Consider the following 17,011-nt stretch of genomic DNA (forward strand, 5'->3'; position numbering starts at 1 on the left):
TAAAATATTTGTATAACAGTAAGTGCATTAAAAATCTAAATAATTTAAAAACCCAATACATAAAAAGTTTCAATAAAAATTAGAGTATACTAAAACAAATATATAGATTCAAATGTCATTAAAATGAATGCATGATAATACAGAAATAATATATAAATAGAGGGAAAATAAAATTCACATGATAAAAATATATATATATTAATAGGTACATACATATATAATATATACATCTATATATATTTTTCCTTCCTTAAAAAGAACATTTCGTCAAAAAAATCCCTGCTAAAATGCCTGAATAGCAGAGGTATATAAAATGTGTATATATAATTAATAGGGATGTACATAGTAGATAGATGGAGGGAATAAGAATACAAATACACTTAATATAAAAAATAAACTATAAGTGTCAAAACCTACAAAAAAGCAGCAATATCATAAAAAATCCTTGCTAAAATGCCCAAATAGCAGAGGTATAAAAAGTATATGTTTAATAGGGATATACATGTAGGATCAATAGAGGGAACAAAAATACAAATATACTTTATATATATTATTTAGAGGTATACTAAAAATTACAAGAAAGCAGCAATGTCAATATCCTTATTTAGACCATATGGCACCATAGTATTAAATTGGTGAATCCAGTAGGTCTCTCTCTGTCTGAGGAGGCGTTCCCTGTCTCCCCCTCTCTCAGATGTTTTCACCAATTCCAGAATGGTACTTCTGAGACATTTGGGGTCCTGCTCATGAACCACCCTGTAATGTTCAGAGAGGTTATGGGATTTTAGGCCGTAGAGGCACATAAACAACTGAGAAATCAGGAGTGCTATAAAAAACTCTTCTCGAATCCAACGGAACAATTCTTAAATCAATATAATCGGATCATACTAGAGGCCCTAGATGATAATGTAATCACTTCGAAAGAAAAGAAATTTCTCTGGGTAAAAAATCCTAAGGTGGCAACCTTCTATATAATACCGAAGATCCACAAGAATGCCACCTTACCCCCAGGTAGACCCATTGTGTCAGGGATTAACAACATTACTGAGAAGGCAAGTCAATATATCGACTATAGACTTCGTGAATTTGTAACACGTATGCCATCGTATGTAAAAGACACAATGGAGGTACTCCAACAGTTGGATAATCTCAAACTCAACCCTGACACGATCCTAATAACAGCGGACGTTGAGTCCCTATACACAAGTATTGACCACAAATTAGGAGTCCAGGCAGTTCAGAGCTTCTTATATACTTCCTCTGATGAAGATAGAGATCATGATGATTTCATAATCAGACTCCTTAATTTTGTACTGTACCACAACTACTTTGTTTTTGACCAGCAGTTTTATTTGCAGATCAGGGGAACAGCAATGGGGACGGCGTGTGCTCCCACCTACGCCAATTTATATCTAGGCTGGTGGGAGCAACATGTCGTCTTCTCAGATACCAATGCCACATTTGCCGAGCACATCCCGCTATGGATAAGATACATCGATGATGTGTTCTTTATCTGGGAAGGTCCACAAAGCAAACTTGACGAATTTCTCAATATCTTAAACACGAATCCCTATAACATCAAACTCACGTGGGAATGCAGCAAAGAAAGTATAACTTTCTTGGATCTGAAAATTATCAAGAATCATGATGGGGAAGTTGTTACAGATGTGTACCGAAAAGAAACAGCGACCAATAGCCTTTTACATTATGACAGCGCACACGGCCCTCATACGGTAAGATCTCTTCCAATAGGAGAATTCCTACGAATGAAAAGAAATTGCTCAGATCCAATACTATATCAAAAAAGAGCGAAGGAACTAGAAACTCGATTAAGAGCAAGAGGATACACCAACCGATTAATAAAAAAGGCTAGAAGGAGAGCTGAAAGCACTGACAGAAAACATCTTCTGTATAAAAATAAAAGGGCTAAAGATGATGCCACCAGAATCATTGTAACCTATTCACCTCAAGCAAAAGAGGTAATTAATATTCTCAACAAGCATCTAGGAATACTGCAGGCAGATCCAAGTTTGAAGGATATTATAGGGGACAGGATTCAAGTGGGGTATAGGAGGTCCAATAATCTTAAAGATCTCCTTAGCCCCAGTCATTTTGAAAAGAAGAAACGTAAAACAAATCCAATTGCTTTGGGAAATTTCAAATGTAGAAACTGCTCAATATGTCAATATCTTTTACCATTAAAATCTATTAAAGATAGATTTAATCAAACTCATATCATCAATTCACACATTAATTGCAATACAGAATCCATAATTTATGGGATAACCTGTAATTGCAAGAAAGTCTATGTCGGTATGACGACACGAAAATTCAGAACTCGAATGTTGGAGCACCTAAGCAACATTAGAAATGCCGACAAAGACCTAAAAGACAAGAAAGTCATTACATCAGTTGCATCCCATTTCCACAAGAAACATAGATCCAAAATCTCTGATTTCAACTGTTTTGGAATACAAACAGTTAAACTTGGAATCAGAGGGGGCGATATGGAACAACAACTCCTGCGAGCCGAGAGCCGCTGGATTTATCTTCTCAATTCGTTACAACCTTATGGATTAAATGAAAATAATAATTTTTTTACCTATTTATAAGGAGAAAAATTAAAAAATCCTTACCTTTCAAATGTAAGGTAATGCTTATATATTTAATGAGGCTTAGTTTCACATTAATTTACACAACAAAATAGAGAATCCTATATGTAATTCAGAATTATTTACAAAATCATGTCTCAGTATAATCATGTTTATTTTATTTTAATATGAACATGAATAATAACTTCAATACTATTAACTTTGATCACTTTTAGTTTTCCACTTTTTGTTTTTCCACTTTTTGATTTCTAATGTTCACTATTAGCACTAACTTCACATTTTTTTATACCACATATAATAAATTTGGTCCAATCTTGAACCAAGGATAGTACAGCACCTTAGAGCACTAACAACATTGTATATAGGCATCATATCACTAATAAGTGAAATTTTCACTAAGAAAGTCTAATCACATTTTCACAACACTAGTATGAGCCATCAAATATATAATAAATTCACACACTAATACTTGGCACTTTATATGGATTACATGTCCTAACTAGAGTCTGACATATTAACCGTCAGAACAATGTAAACAATAATTAATAATGCACATTGTCACAGAATTATTTTGTTAAAAAGTTAATAAGTGTAGGAGAGAGACTAACATTGAAAATGTACTCTTTAAGCAAATAATGCCCTTCAAGCATTCCATAAATTAATAGATCAATATAAATATATTTACGAACGTATGTATGATGAGCCCATTAATACATTCATCACTTTAGGAATGATAGAATAACTATCTGCATTCAATAAGCATTAGGAATTAATGGTACTGGAAAATACATTTAATTCATAAGATATGATGAACAGAACTCCAGCATAGAATAACATGAGTGATAAGTTTTGCCAATCAGGGTTTCCTCCGTCATATAGACACGAAATTGGAGGTCTCCGATTGGTCAGAATATAAGGTGGAGGTGGAGTCGGATTCATAAATAGCCGCGTCAGCCGCGGCGCCTTGCCTTTTGATAAAGCCGGAAACCCGGCGAAACATGTCAAGGGAGGAGGGGGGAGCTCATGGGAGCTCTATGTAGTTGTTTTTTTAAAAACTTGCTGACATAATAATTTCTGTAGACTAGAACCTGGCAAACTTATTTAGCGCATTGATCACTTCGAATATGATAGCTAATTCGTGAATAGATTGAACTGAGTGAACCATATAGCACTCGTGATACTCGAGTGAATCAAACTACAGATACTAATGACAGTGATTACGCGGTGCAGTTACAAGTAGCATTTGTTTAATATTATTTTAAGCGTGTGACTGAATACAACTATCTAACTATTTAGTAATTAAACAAGACAAACTGTGATTAAGCAGCAAGGTAGATAAACCTGCTGACACAGTACACTTATATATGTCAGAAGCACCAACGCTGCATACTAACAACATTGCACACCATTGATTTGCAAACAATTCTGTTACAAAATTATAAGCACTAGTTGTCAAACAATATCTCAAGCTTGTGGCTAAATAGAGTTATTTAACTATTTAGGAATTCAACAGAAGACTGCTAGTAGGTAGCAGGGTATATAAACGTCCTGACAGAGTATACTCATGTGTGTCACTAGTAACAAAGCTGTATACTAAACAGCATTACACAGCAGTTAAACACTGAATGGAATCTATGTATATCAATAGCATTGCACAGCATCTAAATGCTGAATAAAATTCATGACAGTATCTGATACTATGGGATTTCCAAGCATCTAAGTACTATTATTAAGTAATCTTAAACTGATGGCAATGCATACAGCACTAGACTCATTTTAACCCTTAAGATAAATACTGATAAGCGTTAAAGGGGCAGAGTTCCAAAAATACATATGTATACAGAGTATATACGTAAATACATTACGCAACTCTAATATTAATGAACTCTGGAACCGATGTTATACGCAACTCAGGGTTATTATAGAAGTACATCAGATGCAGCATTGATATTGAGGCTGAGTATCAGCTGTCCAAGTATAATTTCAAACATTCAGCTCTATTTGCTGTGCTTCAAGTAACTGAACTGTATATCAGGGTTGAATCAGCTGTCTTTTGATCGGACAAGTATACACCAAGCACTATTAATTTTCTCATATTTAATTCACACACACTGAGTAATCCTACTAACAGCCATCCACTGTTATTTTAGTTGATAATTCCTATTTGAATCTATGAACCACATTAGCCTCAGTCCATTATTCAAGACTTAATATAAGTTATATGATAACAGCAGCACCACTATCACTTTTCCAATAATAACTTATATAATTAGATGATTTAAGTCTTCAATCAGCCAGACTGAGTTGGTACAGTGCAACTGGTACACCTATAAGTACTGAGTATTGCTATCTAGCATTCTCAGTTACTTTAACATTATTGTGCTAATACACGGTATTAGGAATTAGTGCAGCATTTGCTGAGATCATATATTTAGTCATACCACTATTGGTCTAAGTTTCTCTAGTAGCTGCAAATTATTCTAGTCGTTGGTAATCACCAGATCACATTATTTAGTGGTTCTAGTCTCCTATATTCAGTCGTTGTACTGGGAACACCAGCATTTTAGTTTTAAATCAACCCATATTTTAATATTTCTAATAAAGATTTATGTTTTAATTTGTGTGAATTCTTTCTTTCAACTCCAGAAAATTTGGGGTCATGTGAGTGCTTATATAGTATCTTTTTCTGTTAGTTTCTTTAACTAACAAATTTGGAATGTAACTGTGTTGATACATAGCACCTAACCACAATAACTATATATAATAAAGGCCATTGAGCTTATTATAGAACGGTAAAAGACCCAGTGTTAAATCTTTGAGTGGTGCCATCAATTCTATCTGAATTTCAGCTAATTCAAGTTTCCAAGTGATTGGAGTCCCAGGCCAGGTGTTTGGGACCTGGGAATAACAGAGGGAATTAGTTTATGTTCTGTTAAGTACAAATGAGCTCTAGAGAAAGATTTCACCATTAGGGAAAATATATATGTATGATGCTGCATTATTACTGTACAGCAAACACCCCTGGCTTCCATGTAATAGTTTTCTCATCTGTGTTGTAAGTTTCCTAAGTATTCAGCTATCCTGAAAATATACACTGAGGTGAGTTTGTGTGAGTTTGTGTGCAATTTCACCTCAGCTCAAACAGAATATCAGAACATATAAACTTTTTTACTTTATAGAAACCAACATTTTAGTGAACAGATGAAAATAACAGTTTAGTATTGTGTTCATAAAATCACATTAAAGTATTTTTATTTGTTGCATATGAGGGCATTTGCATATGTATTGCAGCAAGCTACTATCACATAGAGCATTATTGCACAAACATCATATTTCTGTTAGTTCAATAGCAAAAAAACAGCTTTAACATTTTTTTAACAAGAAAAAAATATTTAAAATGATGTTTATATTATTTAATATTATGTTTATATTATTTAATATTTTATATTATGTTTATATTATTTAATATTGTGTTTATATTATTTAATATTTTATATTATGTTTATATTATCTAATATTTAATATTATGTTTATATTATTTAATATTTTATATTTTATGTTTTTATAGTACAGACATTTAAAAGGGATAGTAAACTCAAAATTTTAATTTTGCAATTTATATAGAGCAAGCAATGAAAAAAAATAACTTTCCAGTTTATTTCTATTTTTAAATTTGCTTAGCTCTTCTACTCCTTGCTCTTCAACATAGGATACCAAAAGAGCAAAGCAAATTTGATAATAGAAGTAAATTGGAAACTTTTTTTTTTAATTGCATGTAATATACTAGTGTTTGGAGCTAATAGAAATTGAATCACAATTTATTTTATTCTATTGTTGTATTGTCTTACACTGAATGTGCTTTTAATAGTATAGTGTAGAGTAGAAAACATTTAAATGATGTCTTCTGTATGGAATTGATCAGATGAATCAGAATGTTTGCATACTGTGAGGATTAATTTCATGAATGTCTTTCATTCACTAATAAGCCTGAGATATTACATAAAAACCCATATTACATAAAATCACTAACAAATTACTCAATCTCATTTAAACCTTTAAAATATTTTAACCACTTGTGACTATACATATTTTATCCATTATTCCTTTGTCTGTCTGTCTGTCTATCTATCTATCTCTGTATTCATGAACCCACGGAGTAAATAATAAACGGACACTTAAAAAGTTTCATTACTTGAATGATGAAAATGACTGTATGTTGTTGCATGTAAAGGGTAGTGATTGTTTCAAAGTGTATTCTTCTTTCCCTCCATTCCTCTTTCCCTTTCTCCCTCCCTTCCTCAACACACACTCTCTCTCTCTCTCTCTCTCTTTTCTCCCCTTCTTTTCTTTCCCTTCTCTCAGGGAGAAAATGGTATGAGATGCATGCAATTCAACCCACCTGTATGCAAGTGTTTTGCTAGCCCATTTTCTTTTGAATTGTTATGAAAAAAAACACACAAAAAAATAAAAACATTTTACACACTGACCCAAAAAAATATTAAGGGGAAAAAAGGCCTAAAACCTTTGGGGGGGTCAGCAGAATTTTAGTGCCTAGGGCAGCACAAAACCTAAATACGCCACTGCATACATTTGCAACTGGTTACTATAATACACCTAAGTGTCATTACATGACCTGCTGGCCACCCTAATGCAGGTAAGTAACTGACGGTAACTCACAGTCCTTAACTACTTTACTTTTAGTGACATACAAAATATGGATTAAAGGGACACTCTAGTGCATATTATTATTATTATTAATAATAATAATAATAATAATAATAATAATAACAATGATTATAAACTTAAAAAATAGCCCTAGGTGAAATTGGATGCTTCCTGTCACTGCCCTTTCTGTTTGTGTGAGAGGAGCAGATAGGGTGATCTGGGGGATGTGTGATGTGTGTGTGTTAAGGGCAGGTAGGGTGAGCAGGGGGCTGTGTGTGAGAGAGGGAGAGGCAGGTAGGGTGAACAGGGGGCTGTTTGTGTAAGAGGGGCAGCTAGGGTGAGCTGGGGAATGCGTGATGTGTGTGTGTGTCTAGGGCAGGTAGGGTGAGCAGGGGGCTGTATGTGTCAGAGGGTCAGCTAGGGTGAGCTGGGGACTGTGTGTGTGAGAGGGAGAGGCAGGTAGGGTGAACAGGGGGCTGTTTGTGTAAGAGGGGCAGCTAGGGTGAGCTGGGGGCTGTATGTGTAGGTGTGTGAGAGACAGGCAGATAGGGTGAGCTGGGGGCTGTATGTGTAGGTGTGTGAGAGACAGGCAGATAGGGTGAGCTGGGGGGCTGTGTGTGATTACCTTGTATCTAAGGCTTTGAAGACAGCCCCCTTATCTCAGTTCTTTAGACAGACTTTTATTTTAGCCAATCTATAATGGTACACATGAACTAGTGCTGTCAAGTTGAATAAAACTGTCAAAATATACTGAGATAAGAGGCGGCCTATAAGGGCTTAGAAATTTGCATAGGAGCCTACTTAGGTTTAGCTTTCAACAAAGAAAACCAAGATAACAAAGCAAATTTGATTGTAAAAATAAATTGGAAAGTTGTTTAAAATTGCATGCTCTATCTGAATTTATGAAAGTTTAATTTTGACTAGACTGTCCCTTTAACCCTAATTCTGTGTGACAGAGCACTGGTTTCCAATCACAGGTGTACACATAAGTTTTATTGCATGCTAGTGTACTATAGGGTGCCAGTCATATAAAAACAATAAATCTGTGGTTTTACATCACCAATAACATATACGTTTGGGAAACAAAACCAGTGCTATGGACAAGGATAAAAAATAAAAGAAATCGACACACAGAACATTTAATAATAGCCTTATATCTAGGTCCTGTTCTTCACCTGGTTTAGGAATATGTCTGGTGGGTCCAGCCAAAGCTCCCTGCACACGTGCCCACCTCTGTTTGTCCTTCATAGCCCCAGCCACTTCTTACCCTATGAGAGTCCTTCAAGGTTACAAGTAAATGCAATATTATGGGCAATAAACTAATAAAAAACAGTTCGTTTTAATTTTCACAAACTATTTTGTTTATTTTAGAAAACTCTAGGACAGCGTTAACCCCTTTGGTGCCATTTCTTCGATCTAAGGGGTTAATTCCATCTGTATTGTTTGAAGAGCTCTGGCTTGGATTATTCAGTTAGTGTTTGCTCCTCATATCTTCAGTCTAACATCAAAACATGCAGAGAGGACACATTTACCTTGTCGTATACTCCCCAAGAAAGTTCAGTTTCATGACCACGATCCCAAACATTCCAAAGATTAGCGCATAGTTGCTCAGTCGCTTCCTTTTCTCAAACAGGGATACCTGTAGCCAATGTTATTGTTTTTCTTTTTACTTGATTTGTCGTGTCCCCCACGCCTGACCCCCCACCTCTCCAACCCATAGCTGTAAGTCACCAAGTTGTTAGAGTTGTTTTCGGGTTTGGATACCACTATCTCTGACGCTGCAGTAGCGCTGGACATAGGCTGCAGTGGTTGGGATGCAGAGTCCTGTTTGTGAAGGTTCCTATGGGATGCACTAAAGTTGCTGAGCGGTCGCATCACACCACCGTTATACGTCGGGGCCGGCTGTGCCCTAGGCGTCAGTGCTCCCTAGGCGGCTGCCTAGATGCCTAGCAGGAGCGCCGGCCCTCTATATACATATATATATATATATATATATGTAGTTATTGTTAAGGTTTTAGCTTTTCTGGTGCTGCAGTAAGAACTCAAGTATTATTTTATTTCTACTTAACGAAAAATGCAGATTTCCTTACACATTCTCAATAAAATAAAAAAATAAATATATACACCTGGTATAAACCTTTTTATCACTATTTGAAGTCCATTAATTGTGGATCTAATTCTGAATATGAATATATATATATATATATATATATATATATATATATACAATATATATATATACTTAGATTTATTTTGTCCACTGTGCAACAACATTGCAGTGGAAATAGTGCTGCTATCTAGTGGTCTTGCAAATGGATAACGTAGCAAAACTGCTGCCATATAGTGATCCAGACATGTGCACGCTCCTGAGCTTATGTTTCTGCTTTTGAACAAAAGATACCAAAAGAAAGAAGACAATTTGCAATTTGACATTAGAAATAAAATAGAAAGTTGTTTAAAACTGCATGCTCTATCTAACTCATGAAAGAAAAACATTCACCTAGATTACCAGTTTTGCGTTAGAGGCTGTGCGGTGCTACCGAGCAGTTTTCCCTCACCGCTCACTTACCTACAGCGCTGGTATTACGAGTTTTCAGAAACCCGTAGTTAAAAGACTAGAAGTGAGCGTTAAGCAAAATTTTGATCATTACCTCACTCCGATACCAGCGCTGCTTAAGTCAGCGGTGAGCTGGTGTAACGTGCTCGTGCACGATTTCCCCATAGGAATCAACGGGGAGAGCCAGCTGAAAAAAACTCTTAACACCTGCAAAAAAGCAGCATAAAACTCCTTAAAGCAGCCCCATTAATTCCTATGGGGAAATAAAATTTATGTCTACACCTAACACCCTAACATGAACAACGAGTCTAAACACCCCTAATCTTACACTTATTAACCCCTAATCTGCCGCCCCCGACATCACCGACACCTATATTATACTTATTAACTCCTAATCTACCGCTCCGGACACCGCCGCCACCTACATTATACTTATACTTAATAAGCAGGCAACGTATTTTTTAAATGGGACAAGACTTAGCCAAACACAGGAGGAAAGGGATTTGGGAGTAGTATTAGATAACAAGCTAAAGATGGGTGCACAATGCAGGGCAGCGGCTTCAAAGGCTAAAAAGATACTAGCATGTATTAAAAGAGGCATTGATTCTAAAGGGAGGAAAGCAGAATTCTACCACTATATAAAGCCCTGGTAAGACCTCACCTTGAGTTTGGAGTGCAGTTCTGGGGACCGATCGCTAAAAAAGATATTGCAGAACTAGAAAAAGTTCAGAGAAGGGCCACAAAGATAATAAGGGGATTGGAGAAATTAACTTATGAGGAGAGGCTAGCCAAACTGGGTCTGTTTTCTTTAGAAAAAAGGCGCTTGAGAGGTGACATGATTACTTTATATAAATATATTCAAGGCCCATATACAGAGATGGCAGAAGCTCTGTTTATTCCAAGAAAATTGTTTCTGACAAGAGGTCATAATTTAAGGTTGGAGGAAAGGAGATTTAATCTCCTGCAACGGAAAAATTTTTCACTGTAAGAGCAATAAAATTGTGGAACTCATTACCAAAGGAGGTAGTGAATGCCAATACCACAGATACATTTAAAAATAGTCTGGATACATTTCTGTATATAAACAAAATTCATGGATCTCATTGCTAGTATTAAATGGGTCACCTTTTAGTGGGGTAATTTAAGCTTAACTGGAGCTTTTTGTAAGTATTTTAGATTTGTATAGGTTGAACTCGATGGACTTCAGTCTTTTTTCAACCTTATCTACTATGTTACTATGTTACTATGTAATCTGCCGCCCCCAACGTCACCGACACCTACCTACACTTATTAACCCCTAATCTGTCGCCCCAACGTCGCCGCCACTATATTAAAGTTATTAACCCCTAAACCTAAGTCTAATCCTAAACCCAACACCCCCTAACTTAAATATAATTTAAATAAATCTAAATAAATATTCCTATCATTAACTAAATTATTCCTATTTAAAACGATATACTTACCTGTAAAATAAACCCTAAGCTAGCTACAATATAACAAATAGTTACATTGTAGCTAGCTTAGGGTTTATTTTTATTTTACAGGCAAGTTTGTATTTATTTTAACTAGGTAGAATAGTTATTAAATAGTTATTAACTATTTAATAACTACCTAGCTAAAATAAATACAAATTTACCTGTAAAATAAAACCTAACCTAAGTTACACTAACACCTAACACTACACTATAATTAAATAAATTACATAAATTAAAAACAATTAAATAAATTAAATTAAATTAAATTAGCTAAAGTACAAAAAAAACAAACACTAAATTACAGAAAATAATAAACAAATTACAGAAATTTAAACTAATTACACCTAATCTAATAGCCCTATTAAAATAAAAAAGCCCCCCCAAAATAAACAAAACCCCCTAACCTAAACTAAACTACCAAAAGCCCTTAAAAGGGCCTTTTTTTCGGGGCATTGCCCCAAAGTGATCAGCTCTTTTACCTGTAAAAAAAATACAAACAACCCCCCAACAGTAAAACCCACCACCCACACAACCAACCCCCCAAATAAAATACTATCTATGAGCTTGCATTCTATTGGCTGATTGGATCAGCCAATAGGATTGAACTTCAATCCTATTGACTGATTGCATCAGTCAATAGGATTTTTTCTACCTTAATGAATAGAAGGGATGCCATCTTGGATGACATCACTTAAAGGTACGTTCATTCTGTGTTAGTCGTCAGATGAAGAGGATGCTCCGCGTTGGATGTCTTGAAGATGGACCCGCTCCATGCCGGATGAATGAAGATAGAAGATGCCGTCTGTATGAAGACTTCTGCCCGTTTGGAGGACCACTTCTGCCCGGCTTGGATGAAGACTTCTGCCCGTCTGGAGGACCACTTCGCCCGGCTTGGATGAAGACGTCTCCCAGTAATTCGATCTTCAGGGGGTTAGTGTTAGGTTTTTTTAAGGGTGTATTGGGTGGGTTTTATTTTTAGGTTAGGGACTTTGGGCGGCAAAAGAGCTAACTGCCCTTTTAAGGGCAAAGCCCATCCAAATTCCCTTTTCAGGGCAATGGGGAGCTTAAGTTTTTTAGATAGTATTTTATTTGGGGGGTTGGTTGTGTGGGTGGTGGATTTTACTGTTGGGGGGTTGTTTGTATTTTTTTTTACAGGTAAAAGAGCTGATTACTTTGGGGCAATGCCCCGCAAAAGGCCCTTTTAAGGGCTATTGGTAGTTTAGTTTAGGCTAGGGTTTTTTTTTATTTTGGGGGGTCTTTTTTATTTTAATTGGGCTATTAGATTAGGTGTAATTAGTTTAAATATCTGTCATTTGTTTATTATTTTCTGTAATTTAGTGGGGGGGTTTTGTACTTTAGATCATTTTATTTAATTTAGCTAATTGTATGTAATTTATTTAATTGTATTTAATTTAGTTAATTTATTTAATTATAGTGTAGTGTTAGGTGCAATTGTAACTTAGGTTAGGTTTTATTTTAGTGGTACTTTTGTATTTATTTTAGCTAGGTAGTTATTAAATAGTTAATAACTATTTAATAACTATTCTACCTAGTTAAAATAAATACAAACTTGCCTGTAAACTACAAAAAAAATCCTAAGATAGCTACAATGTAGCTATTAGTTATATTGTAGCTAGCTTAGGGTTTATTTTACAGATAAGTATTTAGTTTTAAATAGGAATAATTTAGTTAATGATAGGAATTTTTAGTTAGATTTCTTTTAATTCTATTTAAGTTAGGGGGTGTTAGGGTTAGACTTAGAGTTAGGGGTTAATAACTTTAATATAGTGGTGTGGCGGCAACGTTGGGGGCGGCAGATTAGGGGTTAATAAATGTAGGTAGGTGGCGGCGATGTTAGGGAAGGCAGATTAGGGGTTAATAATATTTAACTAGTGTTTGCGAGGCGGGAGTGTGGAGGTTTAGGGGTTAATATATTTATTATAGTGGCGGCGATGTCCGGTTTGGCAGATTTGGAGTTAAAAATTTTCTTTTAGTGTTTGCGATGTGGGAGGGCCTCGGTTTAGGGGTTGATATGTAGTTTATGGGTGTTAGTGTACTTTTTAGCACTTTAGTTAAGAGTTTTATGCTACGGCTTTGTAGTGTAAATCTCTTAACTACTGACTTTAAAATGCGGTACCAGTCTTGACAGGAGAGGGTCTACAGCTCACTTTTTGGCAGACTCGTAATACCGGCGCTATGCAAGTCCCATTGAAATAAGAGGATACGCAATTTGCATAAGTGGATTTGCGGTATTGCCAAGTCTGGCCAAAAAAGTGAGCGGTACACCTGTACCTGCAAGACTCGTAATACCAGCGGGCGTTAAAAAGCAGCGTTAGGACCGGCTAACGCTGTTTTTTAAGCCTAATGCAAAACTCGCAATCTAGCCAATTGGCTTTTACGTCCCTCTAACACATTTATTTCAATCATAAATATACATTTTCCATTTATTATGTGTGTGTGTGAATGATGATAGTGCACTCTGCGCTATCTAATGAAAGTAAAAAGTGTACAAAAATTCTTAGTACATGGTCACAATATGGATAGTGCATCCTGCATTATCAATAGCGCGCCACTTGTAATGTAGGCCTATATCAGATATATAACTCTAATATTAAAATGTGCATTTGTCAGACACATCAAACATGTGTCCCAAGTGTATGGCTCCCACTCCGGATCTGATACACCTGGTCTGGGATTGTCCTAAGATGCAGAGGTTCTGGGGCAAAGTTAAATTCTGGTTGTCAACAATGCTCAAGACTAACATATCATTGGCCGCAGCAAACATACTCTTCTTTCAGGACATTGACATGCCCTCCAGACACCAAAAGTTCTACAACCTGGTTGTTCTATTGGCCAGGAAATTAATGTTACAATATTGGGCCAGGAACAGGGAACCCCCTTTTAAGAAACTGACTCACGCATTGTATCAGCAGCTTTTGATAGAACAAGTAGACGTACAGGGGGACCGCGAAGCTAGAATAAAAATGTTTATACACAAGTGGGAACCATACATACTGTATCTACCGAGAGGCCTAAGGGAAAGACTCTTACGCCCTTTTCAACATACAGTATTCATGCTCAATAAAAATCTCCATGGCCGCTGGTGCTTACTGGGATCTGAGGCTGACACTTGACAGAACATGACTGACATAACAGATGGACAACTGCTTGAATGACCAGACTCAAGGTTTGTGACTAAACCCATCCGCCGATGCATATACATACTCATATATCAACTGGTATTAACATTGTCTACCTTTAATATTGATAGTATTGCACTCAATCACCTACCCGATCACAGAGCGCATGCACTATTGTCCCACATAGGGGGTCTGAACAGGTACAATAATATATGATCATATGAAGAATCATACATCTGTGTTAATAAGTAACATCATTGTTGTACAAACAGTACCTCCTGGATTATTTCTCCCCCCTCCTATCTCTCAATACGCTCTGTTATACCCAGCGATATCACATGATGCCTTTAAACCGATTAATACCAACGATTAATACTTGTTATTGTTTTTGTTGTTGTTTTGCTTTAGTTGTTGTTTTGTTTATTTATATGTTACAATAATACATGAGGCTTGGCCACTCCACATGGCTCAAGAAAAGACTTTTGGACTCTTAGCAGATTTAATTATGTTGATGAGACAGTACATTGTTGCCTACAACATGCCTTACGATGTTTGATATTGTGTAAGGCTGTGTGGTGTTATCCAAGATCCTCTGTGAAAAATTCAAAAATAAAGTTTAAAAAAAAAAAAAAAATGTGCATTTGTTTCTTTGTACTTAATTTGTTAAGCCAGATTTGTTTATGGTGTAGCTCATCGTTCTACACAATGTAAGGATCCTGTTTGGAGAGACTGCAAATCATTGGCTAAACAAAATGAGAGACCAACCCAATTTGCTTTATAAGAAAATTAATCTATTTCTAGTTATTTAATTAAAAAACCATGTTAACAGAGTTTAAAAAAAATAATAATAATAAAAACTTTATAACAATTTATAGCAGTCAATATTGTGTGTGTATTGGTTCAATTAATGCATGTTGATTGCCATATTTATAATTGGACGTACAAACTACAGCTGGTTGTATGTATATTGCATTAATACACTTGCCTTAGCATTGCTTTGTGTCAGATGGTTGCTGAATGAGGAAACAAGGGCAAATGGTGCACTGTATAAAGTAGGGTCTAATTTTGTCATATAATTATAATCTTCTATGTGATTCCTCTGTATGTTCATTAGTTGTTTAATATTCTTATTTTGATATATTTAAGTAGTCTAGGTCATAGGAAATGGAGTCTGGAAACCGAAGCACAGTCACAGAATTCACTCTCAGTGGACTCACTGACTCCCTTGGAATAAACATTTCATTTTCTATCTTGTTTTTGATACTGTACTTGATGACTTTGTCTGGAAACCTTCTGATTATAACTGCTGTTAACCATGATCCACGCTTGCACTCTCCAATGTATTTCTTACTTAGCAATTTGTCTTTCTTAGATATTTGTTATTCCACAGTCACCATCCCTAAAATGATCACCAATGTCCTTTCAGAGAAGAAAAGCATCACTTTCAATCAGTGCATGGGTCAACTCTTTTTCCTCCATTTCTTTGGTGGTACAGAATGTTTCCTGCTTACCTTTATGGCATATGATCGTTATGTTGCCATTTGTAATCCACTGCGCTACCACATTGTGATGAACCATACATTCTGCATCAGAATTGTTATTATTAGTTGGGTGGCTGGTTTCCTTCATTCATTCACTCAGGCCTTTCTGACATACCAGCTTCCATTTTGTGGTCCAAATAAAATCAACCATTTTTTCTGTGATGTGCACCCACTCTCTGTTCTGGCATGCTCCGGAACATTGCTCATTGATATCTTCATCATTGCCAACAGTGGAATGATCTCTCTTGCATGCTTTTTAGTGTTGATGTTCTCCTATCTTGGCATCATAATTACCATCTTGAAGATACACTCAGCAGAAGGGCGACGCAAGGCTTTCTCTACATGTGCGTCCCATATCCTGGTAGTCATAATATTGTTTGGTCCATGTGTATTTATTTACTTGAGGCCACCTATAAATTACTCAGCAGATAAAATGGTCTCCTTGTTGTATACAATATTGACTCCCTTACTAAACCCTATCATATACACTATGAGAAACAAGGAGATGACGAGTGCTCTGAAGAGACTTCTAGGGCTTAAAATATCACCTCAAAATCATATGAAAGAAGACATAAAGAATCAACAACTGTAATGACCAAAGAGTAACGGTTTTGTATGACTTGAAATAACAGAGGAAAAGTGCATCTATATTACGTATGATGAATCACTTTTTTATATGATTATCTGGCAGCTGCAGAATGTTTTGCCATGTTGATATAACATGAAACTGGTTTATCTACATATTTCCTGAGGATTTTAACTTTTAATACCCAATAAATATAGTCATTTACACCAAAGACACAACACATATAGGGCCAGATTACATGTGGCGTGCTAATTAGTATTTTTGTCTGCACGCAAACACTGCCAGAAGTAAAACTTTTCATGAACCCAGGTTAGCGCACGTATTACAAGTTGAAAGAAAAAATGTTTGTGACTTCAATGGAGTGCGCAAACTGAAAAAAAACACACTAATTGCTCATGCACTATCCCGACCGAGTTCAACCTACAGCACTAACCT

At 35.8% G+C, this 17,011-nt stretch overlaps 1 protein-coding gene across 1 annotated transcript; it reads left to right on the forward strand.

The window, feature by feature from the left end:
- The first annotated feature begins 15,613 nt into the window (after positions 1-15,613).
- LOC128647117 (olfactory receptor 1509-like) lies at positions 15,614-16,582 on the forward strand. The gene has a single exon (XM_053699934.1). It carries the CDS (start codon positions 15,614-15,616, stop codon positions 16,580-16,582), a length of 969 nt encoding a protein of 322 aa, XP_053555909.1.
- Positions 16,583-17,011: the final 429 nt, after the last annotated feature.

Source organism: Bombina bombina, chromosome 2 (assembly GCF_027579735.1).
Source record: "Bombina bombina isolate aBomBom1 chromosome 2, aBomBom1.pri, whole genome shotgun sequence".
Classification (NCBI taxonomy): domain Eukaryota; kingdom Metazoa; phylum Chordata; class Amphibia; order Anura; family Bombinatoridae; genus Bombina; species Bombina bombina.